Raw genomic sequence first — 13,801 nt, forward strand, 5'->3', positions numbered from 1 at the left:
AAAACATCAAGAGACTTTGTGAAAACAATGATGAATTTGAATTACCTGATGATATTTGGGATTCATAATTTTAAATAAAAAAGTAATGTGATCATATTTTTTTATCTGAAATAAAAATAAAACAGACTTCTTCTTTTCACAGTTAAGTTGCTGTATTACAATAATGTAATATTGACAACATCCATTATATAGTGCATTCTTTTTGTTTAAAAAATTGCTAACCATTGTTATAACTATCTTTAGTCAAAATGAAAATAAATGTCTGATGAAGGGAGCGTGTGTTCTCCTGAAACGTCACAACGAAAAACTGTTTTCTTATGCTTGTAATAACCGTAAACTACAGGAAAATAATTCTACAATGCAAGCAATGCGTACATACAAGAAAAACCACATAATTTATGTTTAATCATAAATGAAATGTTCACACTTGATTTACTTGACTGAATTCTCTTAGTTGTTAAGTACAGGTTCTTCAATATCGCAAAGTTGAAGGTAAGAATGTAACTAAAGAGAAATCTGTAACAAAAATGTGTAATTCACAAATATATCAATAGAACAGGAATACACAACTTACATAATGCAATGTATTGATTGTACATGTCCACTTATCCTGGAGGACGATACAGATCAACGGTGAACATGAGAAAATTTGACAATAGATCTAATGATAGATAATATACATTAAACGGGTCTGGCGCATAGCGATAACATAGTTCAGATCTGGCACATAGCATTAGTCGGTATACCATATTATTAGTTGCTACTGGAGCATAGACCATCCACGAAGCATCTCCATCGTTCTGTTACATGCAATCTTCACTTTTCTCCAACCTTTTTCCCTATTGTATTTCTTCTTCATTGGTGCTTCTCCAGGAGTTTTTTGGTCTTTCCCTTTTCGTAGTGCCCTGGGAATTCCAATCAAGGGCCTGTCATGATTGCATTATTGGCCTTTCTCTGTGTGTGTGTATCAAATTCCACTTTCTTCTTTTATCTGGTTTTTAATCTCTCCTCCTGATGCTCGTGCCCATAGTTGTTGGTGATTACTTCTGGACGATTTACATTTAATATTCTTAACACTGTTAAGGCTTGTTTCCACGTTAATACGAGGAGCGATCAGGTTCCTCCGACCCTAACATAGAAGGAATGACATTATGATTGATTTTTTATTTTGTTATTGTTTAGTGATCCTTTATATGCTTTAATTCCGAATTGCAAGTCTGAGTGGCGTATAGTTTTCTTTTTACAGGGGTTTAACTGAATGAAGTTGTGTCAATGTCGCAGAATGGAGAAATCTGAGGTGAGAGTGGTGATCAAATATTTTGTGAAGAAGAAGTGGACGGTATCCAAAATTCATTAGGATTTGGTGGATACACTAGGGGACACTGCTCCTTCATACAGTATGGTGAAGAGATGGTGTCGTGAGTTTAATTGTGGGATGAACATGCAGGTGGAGCGCCAAAAACTGTCATGACAACCGAAAACATTAGCAAAGTCCACGATATCGTGCTGAAGGATCGTTGAGTCACTATCCGTCATGTTGCTGAGATGTCGCACTGTTCAAAACATAATTACCCACGAATTGCAAATGAAAAAAATTGCTGCAAGATGGGTGCCTCAAAACCTCACCCAAGTGCTCATCAGTCAAGAACTTCTTGACAAGTTTCGTGCTGATATAGAATATTTCCTTGCCCGATTTGTAACTGTGGATGAAACATGGGTCCATCACTTCGACCCAGAAACAAAATCACAAAGCATGGAGTGGAAACACCCACATTCTCCGAGGAAGAAGTTCAAGGTGCAAACGTCAGCCAAGAAGGTGATGGCCCCCAATTTTCTGGGACTGCAAGGGTGTCCTTCTTGTGGACTATCTACAAAGAGGCCAAACCATCACTGGTACATACTACAGTGACCTAATCAAGAAATTCGTGATTCCATCAAGAAAAAGAGGCGTGGGATGTTGACCCGTCGTGTGCTCCTTCACCAGGATAATGCACCTGTCCACACCTCACACATTGCGAGGGCTGCTATCACAGATGCATCGTTTGAATTCTTTGAATTGTACCCTCCCTATTCCCCAGTGATTTCCATTTGTTCAAACATTTGAAGAATGCCATTCGTGGGCAAAAATTTCCTGATGATTCTAAGGTGGTAAAGGCTGTGGACTCATGGTTGGAGGACCAGTCGGAATAATTTTTTTTGCAAGGTATCCAGGTGTTGGAGCACCGATGGGAAAAGTGCATTGGAGTTGCAGGGGAGTATGTTGAAAAATAAAAAAAATATTGAAACCCTATTGCCGCTCTTTCTATGTTAGGGTCAGAGCAACCTGATCGCCCCCTCGTAGAACTTTAAAATGCTGACCAAGGCAAAATTTATAGTATAAAAAATATACACTAAAAACTTAACGTTTCCACCCTCTAACAGGGTCTTCTTCAAACGAATTTGTTATTCATCTGAAAATGACCCTGTAGTAGGTGGAAACGTTTTTAGTGTATATTTTTTATACTCTAAATTTTGCCTTGGTCAGCATACATTTTAATGTTTTATTAATATTCTTCTGAGATCTATTAGTAATTTGGTTTGTGATTTCACAGGAGTCTTCTCCATATAACAATCCTGATTTGATGGTACTTCTAATAATTCTCATTGTGTTCTTTAGTTATAATTTTACTCTTGAAATGCCCCATTGTTTTTAATGCATTGGTTGACATTATCTTCTGTCCCTCCATTTGTTGCAACTATTCTACCTAATTGAGTAAAAATTTGCACATCTTCTAAAGTTTAATTTCCAGTTCAGTGTGATCTTGGATCCTCTCATTTAACATCATTGTGTTATTCTTTGATTTTATTTAACATCAGTCTGAATTTTTTTTTGCAACCAGATCTTACAATTATGTGAGTTGTTGTGGGCATGACAGATGCCTTTTAGTTTCATGTGTTATATGGCTGGCATTAGCCTGAAGTTAGCCATGTAAGAGCTAGAAGTAAATGGTTGCACAGCCTATATGTATGTACATTAGTGGATGAAAAGAAGCAGGGTCACAGGAGCTAATATAAGAAATGGGAAGAAAGTAGGAAATTCTTCATCAGACACTAGAAATGTTTGTTTTCTTTGCTCTATCTTCAGATAAGTAAAAGATTGCTGAAAAGAGAATGTGTTAACTGTCAAAATTGCCATTCCTTAAATGAGAAGACTGGAAACTGTGCGAAATGAAATCAACACTTAAAAGTTTGTGCCCCTACTAGTTGTAAGACTGAACTTGCTTTCGATGTTTATTGAGTAGTTTATTGCATTATTTATATTTGGTTATTTATTTATTTATTTGTTGTTTTTAGGTATGGGCTTGCTTCCTGGACCTTCCGGACTTCACAACAGCAATCAAGAGGCCAATTTTGGTGAGTAAAGATTTTTGTCTTTTCAGTTCTATATTTTATAAATGTTCTGCAATAAGGTAATTTCATGTTAACTTGTTTGCAGCGTGAACTTCAGCCTTTGTAGTTATAAATTTTTTCTCAGGAAAACTTGACCGAATGGCACTTTAGTTTTCTCTTAAGGAACACCTGTACCCTTGTTGCAAGCATTCCACAGGATACCACAACGATTGTACACTATGTTGCCATTCGTCACCGGACACCCCACACCAGTACGTTAATCCGGGCAGCACCACATCAGTATCGTGTAGGGCCACCTTTCGATGCAATGACGTCTGCAACCCTTCGAGGAAGACTTTCCACCAATTTGCGATACGTGTCGACGGGAATCTTGCCCCATTCCTTCTGCAAAGTGGCAAACAGCTCAGTGGTGTTCTTTGGGCAGCATGGCCTGGCTCTCAAGCGGCACTCCAACTCGTCCCAAAGGTGTTCAATGGGGTTGATATCTGGACTTTGGGCTGGCCAATCAAGTTTTTGCACACCTTTGTCCTCGAACCACGTGTTGATAATGCCTGCCATATGACATGGAGCATTGTCGTGCTGAAACACGATTGGGCCAATACCGAATTGTTCCCACAATGTCAGTAGCGCACAATTGTCCAGAACTTTTTGGTACGCATTGGCATTTATGTTTCCCCAAACCAAAACAAGAGGACTAAGACCACACCACGAAAAGCATGATGCCATCTCCGCTGAATTTCACTGTGGGTACGATTCAGTCCTGTAAACAGCGTTCACGGGGCATACGCCACACCCACACACGTCCATCAGACTGCCACATCTGGTAGTGCGATTCATCACTCCATGGGGTGGATTTCCATTGTTTGAGAGTCCAATGGCGGCGTTCCTTGCTCCACTGTAACCAACGGGTCTCATTGCGGGCTGTGATATGCAGCTTGTGAACTGATGCGCTACCATGAAAACCAAGTGTGATGATCTCCTGGCGGACAGTATGATCACTTGCAGCACTACTGGAAGCCGATCAAAACTCATGTGCCACCATCTGTAACGATGCCTTCTGGTTTGACTTCACCACACGTTTCAAGCATCGACGGTCACGATCTGTTAATATTTTCGGTTTACTGGTTCTGGGTCGGCATGTCATGAGCCCCTCTCGCTTCCACTTCACGATAACATCACTCACTGTCGACCGGGGTATCTGAAATTTGTTGGAAATCTCACGGGTCGAATGCCCAAACCTGTGGGCTCCAATGATCATCCCTCTTTCAGCCTCACTCAGTTCACATCGTCTGTCCATATTGACTGCTGTAGCTGGTATGAGTGTATTCTCAACCGGCAATGCCTTTTATAGGTTGTATGACGTGTACAGACGATCCCGAGCACTTTTTGAGGGGTGTCGGGTGACGAATGGCAACATAGTGTACATGCTCTTATTGCGAGGTAGTAAAACTGTCACAAAGAAACAAAAACAACAGAAGCATATGCAACGTGTCCCATTTGAACTTAATTTGTGATGTTTGAAATGTGTGGCTGTGACTAGGCCCTTTTGGTTGGAATTATCTTGGATTGTAAACTGGCCAATTCTGGTTGTTAGGAATATGTTTTGGAAACTGCGAACAAATATTTTGATGGAATAATTCTTGTTTTCAGATGAGTTGCTAACTATTTCCCTTTTTGGTTTTATTACTTTCAAAAGGACAATTTAGCATTATTAAATGCTTTGTAGCCATGCTTTCGTAATGACGGCATAAATAACGCAATGCACTTAAATAGCTAGAAATAAACTTCCGCAGTGTTTTGACATGTTTATATTGCCAAAATATTGAGGAATACATTTCCAGCTACCATAACTACATGGACAACCTTAAAGTATTGAGCAGTGTTTATTGTTATCATTACAACTTTACACAGTTACAAGCAGACTTGGTTTGAAGTTCAGGTATGAAACAATAATGATAAGCAAGGGAACTACTAGGTAGCACATTAACCCTTTGGGGGCCAAGAGGCTTTTTATTCTGTGGCACATGGTCATCACGTCAAGTCCTGTTTCTATTTTCTGATTGTGAGACCAGGTCTACTGCTATTTGTTTCAAGTATTCAAATAACTTCCCAGCTTTCCTCGTGATGCTGGAGGGACACCAACATTTTGTACTGCTACCGGGAATTGAACCAATAATAACTTATACCAAAGGCAAAAACTCTACTATTCTGTTTAATCAGATTCTTGGTGGGTATGTTTTTCAAATACCCTGGATTTATTTTACTAACATAATTAATTGAAGGCTTAGCCAGTTTGCTCCAAAGTAGATTTACCTGCGAGTAACGGTACACTCACAGTTAACCCACAAATTGGCAGAGTATCTGTTGCCAGATAATGTAATGTGTCACTTCAGAATTTCAAAACTAAATACAGTAGAGTCTCGTTTATCCAACCTTCGCTTATCCGTCATTCCGTATTATCAGACATGCCACCGGATGCTTGCTTATTGGGTTGCAAGGGCCTTGGCTGACGTAAGGGCTCCAACAGGCTCCAACAATTGCCAAAACATGGAAGAAGCTGCTGCGCAATGATGAAAGTATGGGAACGGAAAGCACAGATGAAACCGAAGAAACCATTCTACCTTTAGTGCAACATATCCCTGGATATGAGGATGCATCTTTGCAAGAAATCGAAAGTTGGATGAAGGATGATGATCAGTATGAAATAACTGATGAAGAAATTGTCGCTCTTGTCAATTGCGAAGACAATAAAATTGAAGATCCAGATCAAACACCAACTGTTGAGCCTCGCAGAATTTCATGTAACGACGGAGTTAAGGCTCTAGAAACTGCAATTAAATACATTGAGCAACAAGAAGAAGCTACAGGAATCGACATAATGATGCTGCAAAGATTGCGAGACTTGGCAGCGAAGAAACTGCAATCGTCAGGAAAGCAGACCATGACCAAAAATTTTCATCACAGGACTGAACTTTTGAAGTACGTACTGTGTTTAACTTCAGACAATTCTGTAACTGTAAGTTCATTTTTCCAGTTAATTTTTTCTGTATTGTTGTAAAACATGATTACTGTATTAGGTTTGTAATGTGTAATATTATAGCATTAGTTTGACGTTTAGTAGGCTTTTTCTTAGCACCTCCTTATTATCCGACATTTTTGCTTATCCAACGTTCTGCCGGCCCGTTTATATCGGGATAAGTGAGACTCTCCTGTAAATGTAAAATGGGAAGTAATGGACTCAAACTATGTATTTAAAAAGCAAGAAATATATAGCTTGTTCTTAAAAATATACTTCGGTAGATGTTTACTATGCACGTTCTGCAGTACAGGGTTTGTAAAATTGCAGGTGCAAAACAAACGTACACCCTGTAACCGGAGAAAGTGGAACAGTATATCCATAAAATGTATTTACGTAAATATTTTTCCCCATCTTTATCACATGCTTGAAATTTTCTTGTGTGAGGTTGCTTGTCACTGTTTACAGCTGTCATTCAGCTGTTTAGGCACTTGCTTAGCTACTATCTTAGAGTAAAGCTGGGATTTTGTGACCCACACGGTGTGCTATACCTTTCAGATTAGTTCAATGGAAAATGGTGCTAACTCAAGGGTAACTCCGATTTGTGGATTTTCAAACTAGAGTTTGTGCAATGTTGGAGCAAACAGACATTAACGTTTATTTATTAGCAGCTGGTCTACCGGTCATGAGCCATTTTGTGACACTGGCGATCCTGGTGGGAGCATCAACTAAGCAGGATAAGCCTGCTAGGTGGGAATAAAACTTCCAGAATTTTTCTTTATATTGATGCCTTGTCTCTATCATAAATAGTAATGTCATAATAGCTGTAAATTTGTACGATTCATTTTGAATTACCCTGTACAGTGCCTTATTTGGTTATTGTGGACTGAAACCCGCCTGTGTTGCAGTCGAAAGCACACGTGGATCATTCCATGTCAATTTAACCATGCCCTCCAGGTCAAAGCCTTGAATTTAAAAGAAATTTGGTATGTTGTTTCAATCATGTAGTCCAGATATTAGCTTCCTCCAAGAAATGGTTATAGTTCTAGAGTTATAACCTGTTGAAGATAATGTGGCCCAAATCTGAGCAATGAGCCTCGGAGATAAATTCAGGACTCAATAGCTTTGGAACTATTGATCACAATCCAGTGATGTTTGCAGACGTGAACCCAAGGAATACATTCATTGTACAAGGGTCATTTGGAAAGTAAAGAATGTTTCGTTTACAAAGACATTTGTTGATAATATTGCAGAAACAGAATATACATGTTTTGCCACAGACTGTTACCTACATAATCACCGTTGACATTGAAGCGCTTTCGTACCTCAACACTAGTTCTAACTATTCCCTCCTCGTACCATGTTGCCGCCTGCCAATTCAACCAGTCCATGACAGCATCCTGTAGTTCCTCATCACCTGTAAAGTGTTTCCAGCAAGGTGCTCCTTCATCTTTGGAAAGCAGGCCGAAGTCCGAAGCTGGGTCCATTATCTTCACGTGGTCCATCTTTTGTTCAGTGCATCCATGATGACAGAGGGTGGATCATTCCACATCGTGAACATCTCTTCTCCCATTCTTAAACATTATGCACCACTTCTGGTCACTTGCTGCGTTCATAATACCTTTGCCATAGATTTCAACAGTCTGATGAATGTCACTGGGTCTAACATTTTCCACCTGCAATGAACAAATCGCACCACACGAAAAGGTCATGGCACCAACTACACTAGGCAACTACATACACCACACTGAACACAGCGAATAAATGACCGACCATAACGAAACAGTTGCACGTGCTGTATGCACAAACGTTCTTTACTTTCCGAATGACCTACGTATCAAAATACCCACAGCTTGTTTACATTAGGAAGAAAAAAAGGATGCATATTTTGTGTGTCTGAAGTTATAACTGTAATCCATCCAGTAATATGGTATTAATTTTTCTACATATGCACATTAGGTTGCCTCCATATCTATCGCGTAGCTCATGTTACATGTTCCTGAAGATACAAGAAATGGTAAAATCACCATAAAATTGGTGAATTGTTTAAATGGTGTAACACAAAAGGGACAGGTGATATCCAAGTCAGACCTTCCCCTAATGTGTATCAAAATACCAACTTGTTATTACAGTGCCCTATTGCACAGTAAAGATTGAAAACCATGTGTTGGAACATGTGAGCACAATAACCACCACAAAATTGAGTTTTAACCTTGCAAAAAAAAAATTTACAGTTATGTATAATATTTATACACATGCACATACATACAGGGTGAGTCAAGAAGGTCTATAAAGGTGTAAATCTGTTCACAACACTTAAATAAATACAATACAATTCAATTCAAAAAGTCACGGGACACCCTTTTATATCAGAAACTGAATAGCAAATGAAATATGAGTACCCCAACAAAGAAGGGGTGAGAGGCCCACCTTTCAGGACATAACCATAACATAGGTGCCACACTGAAATCCATGATCTTGGATTGAGGTCAAGTTTTTCAAATGGAAGGGAGGTCACATGATTCATCAAATCAGGCTAGTTTCTCTCAGAAATTGATTTCTGCAATCAGATTTGCTATATGTGGTGTGGTACAAAAGTTGAAACAAACTACAAGGCTCATTCAATATATAACCGGAAATATGTTGTAACAAATATTTATTACAAGTCCCAAAAGAACTACAGTACTTTGTTTCTACATAGTCCCCTCCCTAGTTCAATGCACCTATGCCAGAGCTCGATAAAGGCACTGATTCCACAGAAAAAAGGATTCTTTTGGATGCATGCATAACCACTCATGCACAGCTGACTGGACTTCGTCATTCTGGAACCTCGGTCCACTTAGTGCATCTTTCAGTGGGCCAAAAGGTGTGGAAATTGGAAGGTGCGAGAATATGGAGGGTGGGATAAGCACTCAAACTTTAGGTCCTCGATGGTAGATAATGCAACATTGGCAGTATGTGGTCTCGCATTGTCATGGAACAATAGCACATATCCTACAAAGTTGTTCCCCTTTCTTACGTCATACAGGGTCCGTTCTGAAAGTATCCGAACTGTCCGCAGCGCGGCGCGAGAATCGGTCGAGGATTCGGGTAAGCTGCGCCAGGTGGCAGTGGGGACCTTAACCTTCAAAACAAGGCCTCGTTCAGTTGCCTGCGAGCAGTGGTTGAGGTGCAATCGCTCTGTTGTGTACATGGAAAAAACGTCGTGTCGAGAATTTTCAGTTGGTGGATTTGGTGAAAATGGAGCGCACTTTGGAACAGCGCTACGCTGTGAAATTTTATGTTAAATTGAAAAAAAAAACTTTACGGAGACTTTAACCATGCTACGGGAGGCTTACGGCGAGGAAGTGATGTCCCGCACGAAGTTTACACATGGCACACGGCATTCAAGGAAGGATTGGAGGTGGTCAAGGATGAACAATGCTCAGGGAGGCCGTCCACGTCAAAAACGGAGGAAAATGTGCTCTGTTAGACAAAGAGAGGCGTTTAAGTCTCCAGATGATTGCAGAGGAGGTGGGACTTGCAAAAACACAGGTTTTTGAATTTGTTACCCAAAACTTGATCATGCGCAAAATCTGTGCAAAAATGGTTCCGAAAATTTTGACGGATGATCAAGTGCAGTGTTGTGTGCGAATTGCCCGCGAAATTGTGGAACTTGTGGACGGTGACAAAACGTTTCTCGACCAAGTGATAACCGGGGATGAAACCTGGCTATTCGAGTATGACCCGGAAAGCAAGAGACAAAGTTCAGAATGGCACACCCCCATGCCCCCTCGTCAAAAGAAGGCCCTGATGTCAAAATCAAAGGTGAAGACAATGCTCCTTGTCTTTTTCTACGTGAAAGGGGTCGTGCACAAAGAGTTTGTACCTGCTGGGACCACCGTGAATGCAGCTTACTACAAAACAGTGCTTCAGTGGACAGAGGGTCCAGTGCGTCCGGTCTGACATCGCCGACAGGTGGGTGCTTCACCATGACAACGTGCCGGCTCACGTTGTCAATGTACGCCTGGCAATGCTGCCTCATCCCCTTACAGGCTGGACTTGGAACCAGCTGACTTCTTTTTGTTTCCCAAGGTCAAAAGGGTGCTCAAGGGGAAGCATTTTGCATCAATTGAAGAGGTTCAAGCTGCCACGACCGCAACATTAAAGAGGGTGTCAGCCAGGACTGCTGTGAACAGTGAAAAATTTGCTATACTCGCTGTATTGAGGCTGAAGGTGCCTACATTGAAGAATATTGACAGCAGTTGTAATTGTCATCAATAAATTGTTTGCAAATAAATAAGTTTGGATACTTTTCCGCATTTTGGTTGCATTGTGACCTTTGGTGTTAAGAAATTGAATCAAAGACCGTAATTCTCAACTGGCAGGATTGTGTAATCGCGCAGTCATTTTAACATGCTCTAACTCGCAAGATAACCAACAACTGATTAGAGAAAATATGACTGCTGGGTCACAAATGGAGCAGTCGATGATACTGCGCTGCCGCGATCTGATCACTGTTGCCAGTCACTTTTTAAAAATAAACTGCCCTTTTTTTTAAATGTACATTGTATTATTGATGCTGCAGGTAGCATGATGCATGTACTATTTTGTAACATTGGAGATAAGCATTTGATGATCTTGAGTTTGCTTCCGTATTAAGTGATAAAAAAACAAAAAAAAAATGCAACTCCAACCTGTGGTAAACAAATTAGAGTTGTACCTCAAGGCTTAAGCTAAGAGGCTACCTCACAAGAGTCAGCAGTATCACCATGTATTTGTAAGGTTGCTAAGTGCAAATTATATTACCCATTTTATCATAAATTATTTTACTGTTATTTCTGTATTTTTGCTTGTTGATGGGTAACTATTGTAGAAAATCTGGCTCCTTCCTGCTTTTGTACTCTTATGTGGCTTTGTGTTGAAAATTTGTTGAAAGATTAAAAAAATCAGGGAAAAGCTAGCAGCAGATGTTTTAAAACTTGTTTCGAAAATGTGGAAAATCAAAATTATTTGTTAACCTCGAATTTGAAACTTAGTTATTAAACAAAGAATTTAAAATTATGTACTGCACTGTTAGTAAACTACCAGTATGTTTTTTGTACATGCTTTATCTGCATTAGTCATCAGAGGAACTGCCGGCCTCCATGGCGGAGTTGTGAGCACATCGTGCTGCGACGCCGGGGGTCCCCGGGTTCGAATCCTGGCTTGGGCACTGATGTTTGTGATGTCTATTAATTAATTTCATCATATTACCCACTCATCCCCATCTTCGCAAATTAGTCAAAAGTGGCAAAAGAAGCGAAGTAAAATAAATCAATTCAAAATCATCAAAGGAACTATTAAGAAACGGGATAATGTATATGTAAGATATTCAGGATTGTTTTCTTGTGAAGAATTTTGTAAGTTTTATCATTGATAGTGTTTTTTGTCTTATCAGAAAAGATGTTAAAAAATTGGAATCATTTCCTTGATCTGTAACACAGTGTGAAAAGTAGGTATAGCTCGGCCACAAGGAAAAAAAAACCTTTCGTCAAAAGCGTTCGCGCATCTTCCTTGCCTTTATCGGTGCTCAGCGCAGTGTAGCTAGGTCAGACTTGAAAAAATTGGGAGATTGTTCCTTGGGAAACCAGAAGATCTAATAGTAGCCGATGAAAGACGTTCTCGGGAAAGGCATAGGCGTGCGCACTGGGGGGCATGGGGATGTCCGCAGATTTTTCCCAGCGAGGGGGGGGGAAACATTGTATTTTTATCAGGCGGGTATAGGAGGCTTATTACCCCGTTACAATGTTGCCCTCTCAGAAAATGCCACTTGAGTTTGAAATTATCACGTTCCTACATCCTTTTTATAATAATGATGTAAATTACTGTGACTGAAATCAACTCATACATCTGAAATAATAGGTACTTTTATGTCAACATTCATTTTCCAGAAGGGGAGGGGGTGGCGACTATCCTTGCACTTCCTTCTGGATGTCCATGCTGCTATATAATTTTGTAGAAAATTAAGTATTTTCAAGCCCATGAAAGTTGGAAGCAACTACTTGGAGGAGGTGCATTATTCCCTTTGTAATTGAACTATGCCGCTTCATTCTCTAGCAAATTTCTTGTTATTAACACTCACATCCTTTATTCGTCAGTTATGCTGCCTCTATGTTGCTGCATTCAATATATATACATTATTTATATATACACATACATACACACGTATACAATTATTTGCCCACGCTACGAAGTCAGTGTTTCTACCTAGTAAGGCAAGGACGTTTCACTGTGTTTGTGTCACTTCATCCATTTCATCAGTTTTTCATTCATCCATATTGTCGTACTTACTCGTAGAGGCACAAAAGCGACGTAAAATAACTAAAATAGAAATATATTTTCGGGTGGGATAAAATACAACCATCTAAAAATTGTAATGTAGTAATAGTAATAAAATAATAATGTCCTAGCACAATTTAGTATCGTTTGGCATAATTTCACAGTTCAAACAGCACTTTTCATGGCTGAATGGAGTTCCACTCCACCTCTCACCTCTATGTTCAAGTAAGATGAGCAGGAAACGTGTTTTTGAGCAGGCCATGGGAGTTCTCCAGAGAAATCAATAGGTCTGGCAACACTGACGGCTGCTCTGAAGGCTCCTTCCCCCTGTCCTTTTCCCCACCCGCCAGCGCGATGAGGTTCTGGGCAGGTTTCTTTCCTTGTGGTTCCACTATACAGATCATGAGCTAATGATTTTTGCTGTCCTAAGTAATAAAAATTGGAGTCCATTCTGTCGTATGATTTCAAATGTTTACTTCTACTAAATTTATATCATCGGATATAATTAATTTGAAACAATTCATTGGATATGGTAATTATAAAATATGCATGCAATATAAATTAAGTTATTCAAAGCATATTTTTTTTTTACATTTTTCTTCTCATGGAACACACCTTATTCTTGTGATATATGATTCCCATAGGATCATTCAGCATTACTCTACTGCTTCTGATGGTTCTCATATTCTCGGGGAGAATAAAAACTCCACATACTGTATTTCACCGCATGATCATCGCATCCTGTTTTTTCAATCCAAAATAATTGGTTTATAACCTTTCGTCGTGTGATTGTCACACTGGCATGCCAGGTAACAAGACCAGTGAAAACAGCGTAGAAACTTTGGACACAGAAGATAAAATTTGCAAGTCTATTCTTCACAATACTGTAGTAGATTTTCTCAATTGTAACATTTCGACTATAATGCATAAATCATTAACAACAAGGATATGCGTCGATTTGGACTATTCAACTTTCACGAATACTCATTAGTATTCTGTGCATCCTAATCTTGCACCAAATATACTTTAGTAATGAACAGGGCCATGCACATTTCATTTTTGATATTTCAAATTTTGGGTTTCCATGTTGTAATG

General features: G+C 39.5%; 1 protein-coding gene across 5 annotated transcripts in view; it reads left to right on the forward strand.

Moving 5' to 3' along the window:
• Window positions 1–13,801, forward strand: part of ab (BTB/POZ-zinc finger protein abrupt) — a 106,284-nt gene that overhangs the window by 53,688 nt on the left and 38,795 nt on the right. For all 5 annotated transcript variants that reach the window (XM_083142270.1, XM_083142269.1, XM_083142271.1 and 2 more), the window contains exon 6: window positions 3,334–3,393. In XM_083142270.1, the coding sequence (XP_082998396.1) occupies window positions 3,334–3,393 (60 nt within the window). The remainder of the gene's footprint in view (window positions 1–3,333; window positions 3,394–13,801) is intronic.

Source organism: Lepisma saccharinum, chromosome 20 (assembly GCF_977018435.1).
Source record: "Lepisma saccharinum chromosome 20, izLepSacc3.1, whole genome shotgun sequence".
In the NCBI taxonomy this organism is placed as follows: domain Eukaryota; kingdom Metazoa; phylum Arthropoda; class Insecta; order Zygentoma; family Lepismatidae; genus Lepisma; species Lepisma saccharinum.